Source organism: Pseudophryne corroboree, chromosome 1 (genome assembly GCF_028390025.1).
Source record: "Pseudophryne corroboree isolate aPseCor3 chromosome 1, aPseCor3.hap2, whole genome shotgun sequence".
Lineage (NCBI taxonomy): Eukaryota > Metazoa > Chordata > Amphibia > Anura > Myobatrachidae > Pseudophryne > Pseudophryne corroboree.
The window spans coordinates 136,736,092-136,754,213 of record NC_086444.1 but is presented as its reverse complement, the minus strand read 5'-3'; the positions used below and the strand labels follow the sequence as shown (position 1 = coordinate 136,754,213).

Below are 18,122 nucleotides of genomic sequence, written 5' to 3'. Positions count from 1 at the left end.
AACCCACTTTATGAGTAAAGTGGGCCTTAACAGATTTAGGACACGGCAAGCCTGCCGTAGAATAAGCATGCTGGATAGTAAGCCTGATCCAGCGAGAAATCGTCTGCTTAGAAGCAGGCCACCCAACCTTGTTGGGATCATAAAGGACAAACAGAGCGTCCGACTTTCTGTGAAGAGAAGTTCTCTTCACATAAATCTTCAAAGCCCTCACAACATCCAAAAACTTTGAAGTGATTGAGGAGTCAGTAGCCACTGGCATGACAATAGGTTGGTTGATATGAAAAGCTGACACAACCTTCGGAAGAAATTGCTGGAGCGTCCTGAGCTCAGCTCTATCTTCATGAAAAATCAAGTAGGGGCCCTTGTAGGACAATGCCCCCAATTCTGACACACGTCTAGCAGATGCCAATGCCAACAGTGTGACAGTCTTCTTCCATGTAAGAAACTTGACCTCAACCTCCTGCAAAGGCTCGAACCAATCCGATTGCAGGAACTGCAGTACCACGTTAAGGTCCCAAGGTGCCGTTGGAGGCACAAAAGGAGGTTGGATGTGCAGCACCCCTTTCAAGAAAGTCAGAACCTCAGGGAGGGCAGCCAATTGTTTCTGGAAGAAAATGGACAAGGCTGGACTTTTATGGCGCCCAGGCGCAGGCCAACATCCACCCCTGCTTGCAGGAAGAGGTGAAACCGTCCAAGTTGAAACGCCACCATAGGAAACTTCTTGGATTCGCACCAAGACACGTACTTTTTCCAAATCCGATGGTAATGTTTTGACGTTACTCCCTTTCTAGCCTGCATCAGGGTAGGAATAACTTTGTTCGGAATGCCCTTCCGAGCTAAGATCTGGCGTTCAACCTCCATGCCGTCAAACGTAGTTGCGGTAAGTCTTGATAAGCGAACTACCCCTGTTGCAGAAGGTCCTCTCGAAGAGGAAGAGGCCTCGGATCTTCCAGCACTAACACTAGAAGATCCGCATACCAAGCTCTTCTTGGCCAGTCTGGAGCAATGAGGATCACCTGAACTCTTGTTCTCTTTATTAGTTTCCTTGGGATGAGTAGAAGTGGAGGGAACACATACACTGAGTTGAACACCCACGGAGTTACCAGGGCATCCACCCTGGAATAATACCTCCGAAGCTTCTTGTTGAGGCGTGAGGCCATCATGTTGATTTGAGGTATGCCCCAAAGACTTGTCACCTCTGCGAACACTTCTGGGTGGTGGCCCCACTCTTCCGGATGAAGATCTTGTCTGCTGAGGAAGTCCGCTTCCCAGTTGTCTACTCCCGGAATGAAGATTGCTGACAGCGCCTGTTGTTACATTGTCTGACTGAACTTGAATGGCCTGATCTTTTAGAAGATGTGCCGCTTGTAGAAGACAGTTGTACACGGCCCTTAGTTCCTGATTGTTTATCGGAAGGATGGATTCCAGACTTGACCACCTTCCTTGGAAGTTGTCCCCCTGGGTGACTGCTCCCCAACCTCTGAGACTTGCATCTGTGGTTAGGAGGATCCAAATCTGAATCCCGAACCTGCGGCCCTCTAGTAGGTGAGAAGTTTGCCGCCACCAGAGGAGCGATATTCTGGCTTTCGGTGATAGACGTATCCTCTGGTGCATGTGAAGATGAGATCCCGACCATTTGTCCATGAGATCCAGTTGGTAAGACCGTGCATGGAATCTTCCGTACTGTAGAGCCTCGTAGGAGGCAACCATCTTCCCCAGAAGGCGAATGCACTGATGAACCGATACCCGGGCTGGCTTGTAGCCATCCATATGGACATCCCGGACCATTGTTTGTATCCCCAACGCTTTTTCCTTCGGCAGAAACACCCTCTGTACTTCCGTGTCGAGGATCATCCCCAGGAAGGACAGTCTCCTTGTCGGCTTTAAGTGTGGTTTGGAGGGTTTAGGATCCAGCTATGATCCTGGAGTAGTTGAGTCGTGAGAGCAATGCTCTGTAACAGCTTCGCCCTGGAAGACGCTTTTATCAGTAGGTCGTCCAGATAAGGAATTATGTTCACACCCTGCGTGCGGAGGAGTAGCATCATCTCCGCCATCACCTTGGTGAACCCTGGTGAGGCGACCAGATCGGAATGTGAAGGTACGCATCCCTGATATCCAGGGATACCAGGAATTCCCCTTCCTGCAGACCTGAGATCACCGCTCTCAGAGACTCCATCTTGAATTTTAATTCCCTCAAGTAGGGGTTCAATGACATTATGTTTAATACTGGTCTTACCAAACCATCCGGTTTCGGTACCACAAACAGTTTGAGTAATAACCCTTGTGGTGTAGGTGAGGTGGAACCGGAACAATGACATTTGACCTCAGCAAGTTTTGAATGGCTTCCTGTAGGATAGCACTTTCTGTCAGCAAAGCTGGCAAGCCCGATTTGAAGTATCTGTGAGGCAGGAGTTCTTGAAACTCCAGTCTGTACCCCTGGGTAACAATTTCCAGTACCCAGGGATCCAGGCAAGAAGACGCCCAGATCTGACTGAAATTTCTTAGTCTTGCTCCCAACTGCCCGAGCTCCAGGCTGGGGGGTCCACCGTCATGTCAAGGATTTTGAGGAAGCAGAACCAAGTTTCTGCTCCTGGGAACCTGTGGGTGAAGGTTTTCGGGATTTCCCCCGGCCACCTCTAAAGAAAGTGAGTGGGGAAGGGAAGGGAAGCGTTAGATGCCTGTGAACCTGTGAAGGGTAGGTTCTCCACACTCTTCTTAAATTCCGCGTGGCGAGACAGCCATGGAAGACGTCCGTGCATTCAGATGATTAAGGTCCTTCATGGCATCCACCATGAAACCTGCAGAAGTCTGTATGTGACGTAAAAACATTTCAATGTCACTTCAATCCATAGTATATAAATCCTCTAGTAATGTGCCTGACCACTTTACTATGGCTTTAGAAATCCATGCACAAGCAATAGTGGGCCTTAGCACCACGTCTGAAGCAGTGTATATGGATTTGAGCGTAGTCTCAATCTTACGCTCTGCCGGCTCTTTCAAAGCGGTAGACCCAGGGACAGGTAAAACCACCTTTTTAGACAATCTAGATACAGAAGCGTCTACTATAGGTGGGTTTTCCCACTTTTTCCTATTCTCTTCAGGGAAAGGAAAAGCAATGAAGACCCTTTTTGGGATCTGGAATTCTCCGGGTTTTCCCAGGATTTTTCAAACAGTGCGTTTAATTCTTTAGACGCAGGGGGGTAAATTTACTAAGGTGGGAGATTTTTAGAACTGGTGATGTTGCCCATGGCAACCAATCAGATTCTACTTACCATTTATCTAGCTGCTTCTAGCAGATAATAGATATAATCTGATTGGTTGCTATGGGCAACATCACCAGTTCTAAAAATCTCCCACCTTAGTAAATATACCCCAGGGAAGGTAAGGGAGGCTTTCTTATTGTCTGTAAAGTAAGCCTCCTCGACCTGCTCAGGTACTTTGTCAGCAAAGTGTAAAACATCCCTAATGGCCTCAATCATGAGCTGCACCGCCTTAGCAAGGTATGCCTCACCCCCCCCCCCCCCCCCGTATATCCCCATCATCGTCTCCCGTATCAGAGTCGGTATCAGTGTCGACTTGCATTATCTGGGCAAGACCATGTTTTTGTGGGCATATACCAAGGGATCTTAAGGAGGCATTGGGAACAGAACACGACAAAACCTCTACAGATTTCCTCAAAACCTGTGTTTCAGTTTCATTATGATTTATCCTAGATGAAATCTGGGATATCATTCCTTTAATTGAAGCCATCCACAATGGTTCGGATTCAGCAGGCTGAGACATTATATTACATTCCTGAGTACATGGAATGGATTCCTCTGGAGAAGATGCACACTCTGCAGCACAAGAAACAGAGTCCCTGGACATGGCAATGTGAGATATATGTACACACACACACACACACACACACACACACACACACACACACACACACACACACACACACAGGAAAATGTCAGACACAGTTTCCCCCAAATACCTTCAGAGAGACACAGAGTTAAGGAGCCAGCACACACAGCGCCCCAGTAGGCAGTTATAGAATAAAAGCCTGGCGCTGACTGAATAACCTAAATAGACTACACAGTTGTTATGTGATTAAAAAAACATTACCCCCCCCCCCCTTCTATAAAATCCCTGGTACCGCACAGGATAGCTGGAGTTATGTGGAGGGTCAGCGCTCCCTGTAAGCGGCTCTGTCTGTGGAACTGCAGGGAGAAAATGGTGCTGCACAGCAGTGCCTCTGAGCCCTCTGGAGCACAGCTACAGCGCTGCGCTCCTACCCTGATGCCGCCATTCTCACCGGTTCCCCGCTTGTCGGATCGCCGGTAACCTACTCACCACCGATGTCTTCTGGCTCTGTTAGGGGGTGGCAACATGCTGCGTGAGTGAGCAGTCGCCTCGATGGCTTGCGATCATCACCCTCAGGAGCTCAGTGTCCTATCAGTGGAAAGAGTGGCCATTAACCTCAGAGGGTTGGACACTACCCCCCCCCCCCCCCTCCCAAGTCCCACGAAGCAGGGAGGCTGTTGCCAGCAGCTTCCCTGTGCCTAACTCTTTAAAAAAAACAGTAAAACTAAAAGAACTCCTAGGAGCTCCCCTAGCTGTGACCTGCTCCACCGGGCACGTTTTCTAAAACGAGTCTGGTAGGAGGGGCATAGGGGGAGGAGCCAACCCACACTATTAAACTCTTAAAGTGCCCATGGCTCCCAAGGGACCCATCTATACCCCATGGTATTAATGTGGACCCCAGCATCCTCTAGGACGTAAGAGAAAACATGATTTTAATTGCATTCTTTACATTCATAGAAGGTCAAGATACAGCATGTTACAAAACTAGTAAGTGATTTGCATGACATGGGTTAGGTGCAACAACTCCAAATGGACACTGGCGAACATGATCTGCTTTTATTGCATTTGAAACTCTTATAGGTAGATGGCGTCAATGCATGGGATAGAGAGCACATGGCATAAATAGATGAGATTGCAATGATGGGAACGGTAATATACATTTATTTGTCCTATGTTAAAGTTCTTTCATGGGGTTATTAAAGTGTTCAAATCACAAATAAAGCAGATTGGTGTAGAGTCCTCAGTCAAACACCAGCCTCAGGAAGCGGACCACGTTCCCATGAAACACATAGATACCCTTATTCATCCTTTATTTCTGTGTTATGCTTTATCACATTTTATATTGTTCATTCTGAGCATATATTTGTTTTCAGTACTATTGATAGCAGAAAAGTGCCCGGGCGCCAAAACAGATATGCTACACACAACCTGGTCAAAAGGTATCCCCAATACCAAAGATTGGATAAGAGTATGCAGAAAGTTAGACCAGATGCGGTGCGCTTATCAGGTAACAATATAAAATTGATACTTCCCTTATGTATCCTCTGTCGTAGGTTCTATCAGGTACTTCGGATAAATGGAATCCACATGTTGCAAATAATAAGAATTTACTTACCGATAATTCTATTTCTCATAGTCCGTAGTGGATGCTGGGAACTCCGTAAGGACCATGGGGATTAGCGGCTCCGCAGGAGACTGGGCACAAAAGTAAAAGCTTTAGGACTACCTGGTGTGCACTGGCTCCTCCCCCTATGACCCTCCTCCAAGCCTCAGTTAGGATATTGTGCCCGGACGAGCGTACACAATAAGGAAGGATTTTGAATCCCGGGTAAGACTCATACCAGCCACACCAATCACACCGTACAACCTGTGACCTGAACCCAGTTAACAGCATGATAACAGAGGAGCCTCTGAAAGATGGCTCACAACAATAATAACCCGATTTTTGTAACAATAACTATGTACAAGTATTGCAGACAATCCGCACTTGGGATGGGCGCCCAGCATCCACTACGGACTATGAGAAATAGAATTATCGGTAAGTAAATTCTTATTTTCTCTGACGTCCTAGTGGATGCTGGGAACTCCGTAAGGACCATGGGGATTATACCAAAGCTCCCAAACGGGCGGGAGAGTGCGGATGACTCTGCAGCACCGAATGAGAGAACTCCAGGTCCTCCTCAGCCAGGGTATCAAATTTGTAGAATTTAGCAAACGTGTTTGCCCCTGACCACGTAGCTGCTCGGCAAAGTTGTAAAGCCGAGACCCCTCGGGCAGCCGCCCAAGATGAGCCCACCTTCCTTGTGGAATGGGCTTTTACAGATTTTGGCTGTGGCAGGCCTGCCACAGAATGTGCAAGCTGAATTGTACTACAAATCCAACGAGCAATAGTCTGCTTAGAAGCAGGAGCACCCAGCTTGTTGGGTGCATACAGGATAAACAGCGAGTCAGATTTCCTGACTCCAGCCGTCCTGGAAACATATATTTTCAGGGCCCTGACTACGTCCAGCAACTTGGAGTCCTCCAAGTCCCTAGTAGCCGCAGGCACCACAATAGGCTGGTTCAAGTGAAATGCTGAAACCACCTTAGGGAGAAATTGAGGACGAGTCCTCAATTCTGCCCTGTCCGTATGAAAAATTAGGTAAGGGCTTTTATAGGATAAAGCCGCCAATTCTGAGACACGCCTGGCTGAAGCCAGGGCTAACAACATTACCACTTTCCAAGTGAGATATTTTAAGTCCACAGTGGAGAGTGGTTCAAACCAATGTGATTTTAGGAACCCCAAAACTACATTGAGATCCCAAGGTGCCACTGGAGGCACAAAAGGAGGCTGTATATGCAGTACCCCCTTGACAAACGTCTGAACTTCAGGAACTGAAGCCAGTTCTTTCTGGAAGAAAATCGACAGGGCCGAAATTTGAACCTTAATGGACCCTAATATTAGGCCCATAGACAGTCCTGTTTGCAGGAAATGTAGGAAACGACCCAGTTGAAATTCCTCTGTAGGGGCCTTCCTGGCCTTGCACCACGCAACCTATTTACGCCAAATACGGTGATAATGCTGCACGGTTACATCCTTCCTGGCTTTGATCAGGGTAGGGATGACTTCATCCGGAATGCCTTTTTCCTTCAGGATCCGGCGTTCAACCGCCATGCCGTCAAACGCAGCCGCGGTAAGTCTTGGAACAGACAGAGTCCCTGCTAAAGCAGGTCCTTTCTTAGAGGTAGAGGCCACGGGTCCTCTGTGAGCATCTCTTGAAGTTCCGGGTACCAAGTCCTTCTTGGCCAATCCGGAGCCACGAGTATAGTCCTTACTCCTCTCCTTCTTATGATCCTCAGTACCTTGGGTATGAGAGGCAGAGGGGGGAACACATACACTGACTGGTACACCCACGGTGTTACCAGAGCGTCCACAGCTATTGCCTGAGGGTCCCTTGACCTGGCGCAATACCTGTCCAGTTTTTTGTTGAGGCGGGACGCCATCATGTCCACCTTTGGTTTTTCCCAACGGTTCACAATCATGTGGAAGACTTCTGGGTGAAGTCCCCACTCCCCCGGATGGAGGTCGTGTCTGCTGAGGAAGTCTGCTTCCCAGTTGTCCACTCCCGGAATGAACACTGCTGACAGTGCTATCACATGATTTTCCGCCCAGCGAAGAATCCTTGCAACTTCTGTCATTGCCCTCCTGCTTCTTGTGCCGCCCTGTCTGTTTACGTGGGCGACTGCCGTGATGTTGTCTGACTGGATCAGCACCGGCTGACCTTGAAGCAAAGGTCTTGCTAGGCTTAGAGCATTGTAGATGGCCCTTAGCTCCAGGATATTTATGTGAAGTGATGTCTCCAGGCTTGACCACAAGCCCTGGAAATTTCGTCCCTGTGTGACTGCTCCCCAGCCTCTCAGGCTGGCATCCGTGGTCACCAGGACCCAGTCCTGAATGCCGAATCTGCGGCCCTCTAGAAGATGAGCACTCTGCAACCACCACAGGAGAGACACCCTTGTCCTTGGTGACAAGATTATCCGCTGATGCATCTGAAGATGCGACCCGGACCATTTGTCTAGCAGATCCCACTGGAAGGTTCTTGCGTGGAATCTGCCGAATGGGATTGCTTCGTAAGAAGCCACCATCTTTCCCAGGACCCTTGTGCATTGATGCACTGAAACTTGGCCTGGTTTTAGGAGATTTCTGACTAGTTCGGATAACTCCCTGGCTTTCTCCTCCGGGAGAAACACCTTTTTCTGGACTGTGTCCAGGATCATCCCTAGGAATAGGAGTCGGGTAGTCGGGATCAGCTGAGATTTTGGAATATTGAGAATCCAACCGTGCTGGCGCAGCACTATCTGAGATAGTGCTACCCCGACTTCCAACTGTTCCCTGGATTTTGCCCTTATCAGGAGATCGTCCAAGTAAGGGATAACTAAAACTCCCTTCCTTCGAAGGAGTATCATCATTTCGGCCATTACCTTGGTAAAGACCCGGGGTGCCGTGGACAATCCAAACGGCAGCGTCTGAAACTGATAGTGACAGTTCTGTACCACAAACCTGAGGTACCCTTGGTGAGAAGGGCAAATTGGGACATGTAGGTAAGCATATTTGATGTCCAGAGACACCATATAGTCCCCGTCTTCCAGGTTTGCAATCACTGCTCTGAGTGACTCCATCTTGAATTTGAACCTTTGTATGTAAGTGTTCAAGGATTTTAGGTTTAAAATTGGTCTCACCGAGCCGTCCGGCTTCGGTACCACAAATAGTGTGGAATAGTACCCCTTTCCCTGTTGTAGGAGGTGTACCTTGATTATCACCTGCTGGGAATACAGCTTGTGAATGGCTTCCATTACTGCCTCCCTGTCTGAGGGAGACGTCGGTAAAGCAGACTTTAGAAAACGGCGAGGGGGAGACGTCTCGAATTCCAATTTGTACCCCTGAGATACCACTTGAAGGATCCAGGGGTCCACTTGCGAGTGGGCCCACTGCGCACTGAACTTCTTGAGACGGGCCCCCACCGTGCCTGAGTCCGCTTGTAAAGCCCCAGCGTCATGCTGAGGACTTTGCGGAGGCGGGAGAGGGCTTTTGTTCCTGGGAACTGGCTGTTTGTTGCAGCCTTTTTCCTCTCCCTCTGCCACGGGGCAGAAATGAGGCGCATTTTGCCCGCTTGCCCTTATGGGGCCGAAAGGACTGCGCCTGATAATACGGCGTCTTCTTAGGTTGAGAAGCTACCTGGGGTAAAAATGTGGATTTTCCAGCAGTTGCCGTGGCTACCAGGTCTGATAGACCTACCCCAAATAACTCCTCCCCCTTATAAGGCAATACTTCCATGTGCCTTTTAGAATCCGCATCACCTGACCACTGCCGCGTCCATAAACCTCTTCTAGCAGAAATGGACAGCGCGCTAACTCTTGATGCCAGTCGGCAAATATCCCTCTGTGCATCACGCATATATAGAAATGCATCCTTCAAATGCTCTATAGTCAGTAATATACTGTCCCTATCAAGGGTATCAATATTTTCAGTCAGGGAATCCGACCACGCCAGGCCCGCACTGCACATCCAGGCTGAGGCGATTGCTGGTCGCAGTATAACACCCGTGTGAGAGTATATACATTTTAGGATATTCTCCAGCTTTCTATCGGCAGGTTCCTTTAGGGCGGCCGTATCAGGAGAGGGTAGTGCTACCTGTTTTGACAAACGTGTGAGCGCTTTATCCACCCTAGGGGGTGTTTCCCAACGTGCCCTATCATCTGGCGGGAAAGGGTACGATGCCAATAACCTTTTAGGAATTATCAGTTTTTTATCGGGGGAAACCCACGCCTCATCACACACTTCATTTAATTCCTCGGATACAGGAAAAACTACAGGCAGTTTTTTCTCACCAAACATAATACCCTTTTTAGTGGTACTTGTATTATCAGAGATATGCAATACATTTTTAATTGCTTCAATCATGTAACGTGTGGCCCTAGTGGAAGTCACGTTTGTCTCATCATCGTCGACACTGGAGTCAGTATCCGTGTCTGTGTCTGCCATTTGAGGTAACGGGCGTTTTAAAGACCCTGATGGCGTTTGAGACCCTTGGACAGGCACAAGCTGAGTAGCCGGCTGTCTCATGTCGTCAACTGTCTGTCGTAACGAGCTGACACTGTCACGCAATTCCTTCCATAAGCTCATCCACTCAGGTGTCGACTCCCCAGGGGGTGACAACTGTATAATAGGCAATTGCTCCGCCTCCATCTCATTTTCCTCCTCAAACATGTCGACACAATCGTACCGACACACCGCACACACACAGGGAATGCTCTGATAGAGGACAGGACCCCACTAGCCCTTTGGGGAGACAGAGGGAGAGTATGCCAGCACACACCAGAGCGCTATGTATAAACAGGAATACCACTATAAAATGTGCTTTTCCTTTATAGCTGCTGTAAGTATCAAAACTGCGCCAAATTAGTGCCCCCCCTCTCTTTTTTACCCTTTTCTGTAGTGCAGGACTGCAGGGGAGAGTCAGGGAGACTGGAAAATGTGATGGAAAATGGCGCCTGTGTGCTGAGGAGATAGGCTCCGCCCCCTTCTCGGCGGCCTTTTCTCCCGCTTTTTTGTAAGTTCTGGCAGGGGTTAAAATACATCCATATAGCCCTGGGGGTTATATGTGGTGTATTTATGCCAGCCAAGGTGTTTTACATTGCTGCTCAGGGCGCCCCCCCTAGCGCCCTGCACCCTCAGTGACCGGAGTGTGAAGTGTGCCTGAGTAACAATGGCGCACAGCTGCAGTGCTGTGCGCTACCTTGTTGAAGACTGATGTCTTCTGCCGCCGATTTTTCCGGACCTCTTCTTGTTTCTGGCTCTGTAAGGGGGCCGGCGGCGCGGCTCTGGGACCGAGCTCCGAGGCTGGGCCTGTGTTCGGTCCCTCTGGAGCTAATGGTGTCCAGTAGCCTAAGAAGCCCAATCCACTCTGCACGCAGGTGAGTTCGCTTCTTCTCCCCTTAGTCCCTCGATGCAGTGAGCCTGTTGCCAGCAGGTCTCACTGAAAATAAAAAACCTAAAACTAAAACTTTCACTAAGAAGCTCAGGAGAGCCCCTAGTGTGCACCCTTCTCGGCCGGGCACAAAAATCTAACTGAGGCTTGGAGGAGGGTCATAGGGGGAGGAGCCAGTGCACACCAGGTAGTCCTAAAGCTTTTACTTTTGTGCCCAGTCTCCTGCGGAGCCGCTAATCCCCATGGTCCTTACGGAGTTCCCAGCATCCACTAGGACGTCAGAGAAAAAACAATTTTTTATTCAAACAATAAAAATTTGCGAATGTGGCCAAATAAACAGGCACTTATAAAATATATGGTAATAGATGGAGGTTTACCAAAGTTAAGGTAAAATCAAAGCCTTTAACAGTGCTTTCTGATGTTAACAGCTGGTGTAAATACAGACATCCTAGTGCGTGGAGATGACTGAACTGATCGCAGATGCCGAGTAAGTCTGGAGCTACTCAGAAACTGCTAAGAAGTGTCTATTCGCAATTCTGCTAATCTTTCGTTCGCAATTTTGATAAGCTAAGATTCACTCCCAGTAGGCGGCGGCTTAGCATGTGCAAAGCTGCTAAAAGCAGCTTGCGAGCGAACAACTCGGAATGACCACCTATATTTGGAATTATCTCTTTTACGCCCACATGTGGATTCCATTTATCCGAAGTACCTGATAGAACCTACAACAGAGGATACATAAGGGAAGTATCAATTTTATATTGTTACCTGATAAGCGCACCGCATCTGGTCTAACTTTCTGCATATATTTGTTTTCAACTTGATACTGTGAATATGAAAAACAATATCTTCTGGACAGTAACCAATGCCTTTTCATTTCAAGCCTTTAATTATGCCTGAATATATAAACTGGAAGGACATTGCTATGTTTATGGCTCAGAGCGTAAACTCTGTTCTTATAGGGAGATCACTAATCATTAATTATTATGCACTCATGATAAGGGATCATTGAACCCCCCCCAAAAAAATTAAGGGGTAGATTTAATAATGAACGATAGTCTTGTTATCATTCGTTATGAATGTCAAATGGTGCTTCAACCAATCAGCTCCTAGTTGTCATTTTTCAAACACAGGACAGTTAGGAGTTAATTGGTTGGAGCACCAGGGTAGTTACATTCGGAAATACCCTGGTGAGTTATCAGGCAATTGTTATTGCGATGGAGGTCCTAGAGATGACTGGGTTCTCTACTTAACCCTTCACTGCCTGCAGTTTGTGTCATATGAAATAGTTCTCTCTGGTGCCGTGCCAGACCTCTCTGAGTAGAGTGCTCAATGCTGGTCTTAGACGGATAGCTAGCTTCTCTGTATAGAATAACTTATGTACTGTACACAACTAAACTACACTACTACTTGCAGCCAATGGGACATCACTGGGCAGTAATGGGACGTATGCACGTAAACTAATTTCACTGAGGGCCTGTGAACTGAATTATGCAGACACATACTGTTTTACCCCCCCCCCCCAGCAGAAGTGCAAAGGCATCGCAAGAGTAGCTCCCAGCCAGCACAGCTTTAGCGTGCTGGCCGGGAGCTACTCTTCGCTCCCCGGCTCGCAGTGGTTGCGTGTGACGTCACGCAGCCACTGCGAGCCACTCCCCACACGGTCCGGCCACGCGTGCGTTGGCCGGACCGCGCCCACGAAACGCCGGCCAAACGCCTCCGTTTCGCCCCCTCCCGCCCATCGACCGCCTCTGCCTGTCAATCAGGCAGAGGAGATCGTAGCGCAGCGACGGGCGGCCATGTGCCAGCGCACTGCAGTGCCGGCGCAGTTCTGACCCGATCGCTTCGCTGCGAAAAACTGCAGCGTGCGATCGGGTCAGAAAGACCCCCTATGACAAAGACAGGCCCAGCAGTTTCTGTCTCACTGAGAAGCTCTCTCTCCGTCCAGTCAACATCGCTGACCAGAGATCAGCCAGGCAAATGCTAACACTGTCAGGCTGATTAGATCACAGAGTCCTTCACTACAGGAAGGCAGAGGTAAGGGAAGGACACAAACTGTTTTTCTAATACACACAGTCATGCCTTGCTGAGCTATAATTCACAGTCTGAGGGCATAAGAACAGCAATCAGTCACTATAGTGCATCGAAGACACTTGTTCAGAGTTCAAGAGATTGGAGAGCGATAGGAGAGGTGGTGGTGGTTGGGGGACGGGGGTGTAGTTCTCATCTTATGCTGTAACCAGTATGCAGAGAGTTTACAAGAACAAAAAATAATCCCCAAACCTATTATAGGGCACAGAGTGCATTGGCTACAGGGTCTCACTGATCATTCTTGTGTGCAGTCCCTTTAAAATCCAGGTGATGTTACCCAGGACAGACCCTATTCCCTGTAACTACAGTTGTGTCCTCACACATCTAACCTCAGTGTGCCTCACAGTGTGAGATGCCTGGCATGAGTGAGCTGTGCAACTCCACTTGCTAAAAATGTGTCTTAGTTACAATGTGACACCACTAGGACGCACCAGGAGACTGTGGTCATGAATGTGATATATGACACTTGTGTGAGACAGAGTCTGTATACGGAGCACGATGGAACTTGGCATGGAAAAAAGCCACTGCATCTTAGCACTTTGTGTACAGATTCAGAGATTCAGTCGCACACAGATATACAAATGTCGCCATCAAATGAATCAGAACAGTCTTCTGGTGTGTCCTAGTCACACTGAGCTGTGACTGAGATGTATTTTCAGCAAAAAATACCCCTATGCTAGCAGAGTCTCAGAGGACCTGGCATGCCAGGAGGTTTAGTGGGACTGCAGCAAAGATGGATGAAGACAGATCTGTATCACTTGCCACCCTGAACAGGTTTGTCAAATGAAAACCGAAGTTAATGAGACAGATTTTATCATTAGAGCTGTTCTTCCCACAATTTGAAGACCCACTGTTTGGGAGACGCTGTCCACCATGGTCTGAGCAGGACCATGCTCTTTCCAATCAGCATGCAATAATAAGGTCATAGAAGACTGTTTATAATCTAAATTACAAGGTTGCTAGCCCATGAGGAGAATAGCAGTAAGCATAGATATTCTGTATGCACTTCATCTCACTAATGTCCTTGTGCATACAGGACAGGAGGCTTCGGTATATGATCCCGGCAGTCGGCATACTGACACGGATGATCCCTAAACCGGACAGTGTAAGTATTCTACCCATCACCCGTCGCCTACCCTAACCCTCCCTGGGTGTCTGCTATGGATAACCCTTGGGAGCTGGCGGCTATTGCTAACCACACCCCTAGCACCTAACCCTAACCCCCCCCCCCCCCCAGTGCCTATCCATCTCCCCATCCCCCCACCCGGACCCTAACCCGTACCCAATACTCACCTTTGGGATCTCGGCTGTTGGTGTTCCAGCGCTGGTCTCCTGAGTGGTGCCAGGAATCCTGGCGACTTGCACAGGATGCTGGGGCCTAAATGTCCGACTAGCCCATATGATGTCCTTGTGCATCCAGCACATGATGCTGGGGTCTATAACGTCCGACTAGCCCGTATGATGTCATGGCGGTGCCAGAGCAAGTCCCAATGATTTTCGTAAAAAATAAAGATTTTAGGAAAAATCAGACTTGCTCTGGAGGTGCGTGAAACCCCCCCAGGATACTGCGGCCTATATGTCTGACTAGCCCATAGATAGAAGCAATGACATCACATGTGCACCAAAATCTACATCTGAGTAATGTTCTTTACGGACCTCACTGACTTTATTAACCTCTTCTTCTTCCTCTTCTGCTTCTTCTCCAAAAGAAAGTAAACTGAAGTTCCTGTGTTAGGAGAGAACATGAAACATTCTTAAATGACTGTACACATAAAATGTGTGCAACACACAATAGGGGAGTGATCGCACACAGTGTGGCTGCTGTATGCAATCATGCTCATTTACAGTACACAGCAAAATACTTACCAACTTCTGCAAAATATTGTTTTGAACCTAAGTAAGAAATCATTAAGACTGCGGGAGAAGGGCTACATGGATAATAACTGCAGCTAAGACCCGTAGAGCCCTGTGTTTCAACAATAAACTAGTAGAAAAGGCTTGCCAGCAAATACTTCTTTATACACTGAAAATAAGACCATTATATCCATAAAAAGAGCATATAACACACACACAAAGAAAAAACAAGCTGCCTTATATAAAACAGAAGAGTAACAATGCCAGAGCAAAGGTTAGAACATCTTATATAACTGGCACTGTATTACTTGTTGTGATACTGAGTGAACACTATTGTGCTGTTACAGCCTTCTCAGAACAAAAGGTGCACCTGCAGAGTTCTATAATAGACTTACAGTGTGCTGGGAAAAACACCTCCCCCCTACTTCTATGCTTAATATTTCAGTTGATATAAGCGCCTGAGAACTTCACACATTTTGTCAGTATTAATATTAAAGGCAGATACAATCACATGCCAGCTGCCGCTGGAACCCTGCACTGTGCACATAACCATAATCACGGTAGCTGATTTCTGATCACATCTGAAATGCAGAAAGAAACACATCCTGTAGAGCCGCCGAAATCGTTCCAGAGGCAGCTCATGTGTAGTGTGTCTCTCATGCAAAAGGTATTGGTATTCTGTAGCACCTCTACTTAACGTTTTCAAGGTCATACTGTTCTGGACCCTTTATGATCAGATGAAATTTCACTTTATTATTCTATGTTTTGTTTTTTTAAAGGACATTTTTTTGGGATGGCATATTGGAACATTTTTCATTTAAATGGGGTTATATGGGGAAGTGCAGTAACAATGTCCAAAAAATAAGATTTTAAACCTACCGGTAAATCTTTTTCTCGTAGTCCGTAGAGGATGCTGGGACTTTGTAAGGACCATGGGGATAGACGGGCTCCGCAGGAGACATGGGCACTTTAAGAAAGACTTTGACTCTGTGTGTGCACTGGCTCCTCCCTCTATGCCCCTCCTCCAGACCTCAGTTAGAGAAACTGTGCCCAGAGGAGACGGACAGTACAAGGAAAGGATTTTTGTAATTCAAGGGCAAGATTCATACCAGCCACACCAATCACACCGTATAACTTGTGATATACTATCTAGTTAACAGTATGAAAAAACAACATAGCATCGGTCCAAAACCGATGAAACTATAACATAACCCTTATGTAAGCAATAACTATATACAAGTCTTGCAGAAGTAGTCCGCACTTGGGACGGGCGCCCAGCATCCTCTACGGACTACGAGAAAAAGATTTACCGGTAGGTTTAAAATCTTATTTTCTCTAACGTCCTAGAGGATGCTGGGACTCCGTAAGGACCATGGGGATTATACCAAAGCTCCCAAACGGGAGGGAGAGTGTGGATGACTCTGCAGCACCGATTGAGCAAACAGGAGGTCCTCCTCAGCCAGGGTATCAAACTTATAGAACTTTGCAAAGGTGTTTGACCCCGACCAAGTAGCAGCTCGGCACAGCTGTAGTGCCGAGACCCCTCGGGCAGCCGCCCAAGACGAGCCCACCTTCCTAGTGGAATGGGCCTTTACCGATTTCGGTAACGGCAATCCTGCCGTAGAATGCGCCTGCTGAATCGTGTTACAGATCCAGCGAGCAATAGTCTGCTTTGAAGCAGGGCCGCCAACCTTGTTGGCTGCATACAGGACAAACAGTGCTTCTGTTTTTCTAATCCTAGCCGTTCTGGCCACGTAAATTTTCAAAGCCCTGACCACATCAAGGGACTCAGAATCCTTCAAGTCACGCGTAGCCACAGGCACGACAATAGGTTGGTTCATATGAAAGGACGAGACCACCTTAGGCAGGAATTGAGGACGGGTCCGCAATTCCGCTCTATCCATATGGAAAACCAGATAGGGGCTTTTATGTGATAAAGCCGCCAATTCCGAAACTCGCCTAGCCGAAGCTAAGGCTAACAACATGACCACCTTCCAGGTGAGATATTTCAATTCCACTGTCTTAACTGGTTCAAACCAATGTGACTTCAGGAAACTTAACACCACGTTAAGGTCCCAAGGCGCCACCGGAGGTACAAAAGGAGGCTGAAAATTAAGTACTCCCTTCACAAAAGTCTGTACTTTAGGTAATGAGGCCAATTCCTTTTGAAAGAAAATGGATAAGGCCGAAATCTGAACTTTAATGCAGCCTAATTTTAGGCCCAAATTCACTCCAGTTTGTAGGAAGTGAAGAAAACGGCCCAGGTGGAATTCCTCCGTAGGAGCATTCCTGGTCTCACACAAAGAAACATATTTTCTCCATATTCGGTGATAATGTTTAGATGTCACGTCCTTCCTAGCCTTTATTAGCGTAGGAATGACCTCATCCGGAATACCTTTTTCCGCTAGGATCCGGCGTTCAACCGCCATGCCGTCAAACGCAGCTGCGGTAAGTCTTGGAACAGACAGGGACCTTGTTGTAACAGGTCCTGCCTTAGAGGAAGACGCCACGGATCTTCTGTGAGCATTTCTTGCAGATCCGGATACCAGGTCCTTCGTGGCAAATGTGGAACAATGAGAATTGTTCTTATTCCTCTTTTTCTGATTATCCTCAACACCTTGCGTATGAGAGGAAGAGGAGGAAACACATATACCGACTGGAACACCCACGGTGTCACTAGGGCGTCTACAGCTACCGCCTGAGGGTCTCTTGACCTGGCGCAATACCTTTGTAGCTTTTTGTTGAGACGGGATGCCATCATGTCTATTTGGGGTAGTCCCCACCGACTTGCAATCTGCACGAAGACTTCCTGATGAAGTCCCCACTCTCCCGGATGCAGATCGTGTCTGCTGAGGAAGTCTGCTTCCCAGTTGTCCACTCCCGGAATGAACACTGCTGACAGAGCGCTTACATGATTCTCCGCCCAGCGAAGAATTCTGGTGGCTTCTGCCATTGCCACTCTGCTCCTTGTGCCGCCTAGGCGGTTTACATGAGCTACTGCGGTGATGTTGTCTGACTGGATCAGAACTGGTCGATTGCGAAGTAAGATCTCCGCTTGACGTAGGGCGTTGTATATGGCCCTTAGTTCCAGGATGTTGATGTGAAGAGAAGTCTCTTGACTTGACCAAAGTCCTTGGAAATTTCTTCCCTGTGTGACTGCTCCCTAACCTTGGAGGCTCGCGTCCGTGGTCACCAGGATCCAGTCCTGAATGCCAAACCTGCGGCCCTCCAGAAGGTGAGCACTGTTTAGCCACCACAGGAACCCTGTAAACTAATGTCTCTTTGAGCATCTCTCATATATAAGACAGCATCTTTTATATGCCCTAGGGTCATTAAAATGTTATCCTTATCAAGAGTCTCAAT

The 18,122-nt window shown here is 47.9% G+C and overlaps 1 protein-coding gene across 2 annotated transcripts in view; it reads right to left on the bottom strand.

Moving 5' to 3' along the window:
* Positions 1-18,122, bottom strand: part of CWC27 (CWC27 spliceosome associated cyclophilin) — a 643,952-nt gene that overhangs the window by 423,497 nt on the left and 202,333 nt on the right. For both annotated transcript variants that reach the window (XM_063963134.1, XM_063963139.1), the window contains exon 7: positions 14,562-14,631. In XM_063963134.1, the coding sequence (XP_063819204.1) occupies positions 14,562-14,631 (70 nt within the window). The remainder of the gene's footprint in view (positions 1-14,561; positions 14,632-18,122) is intronic.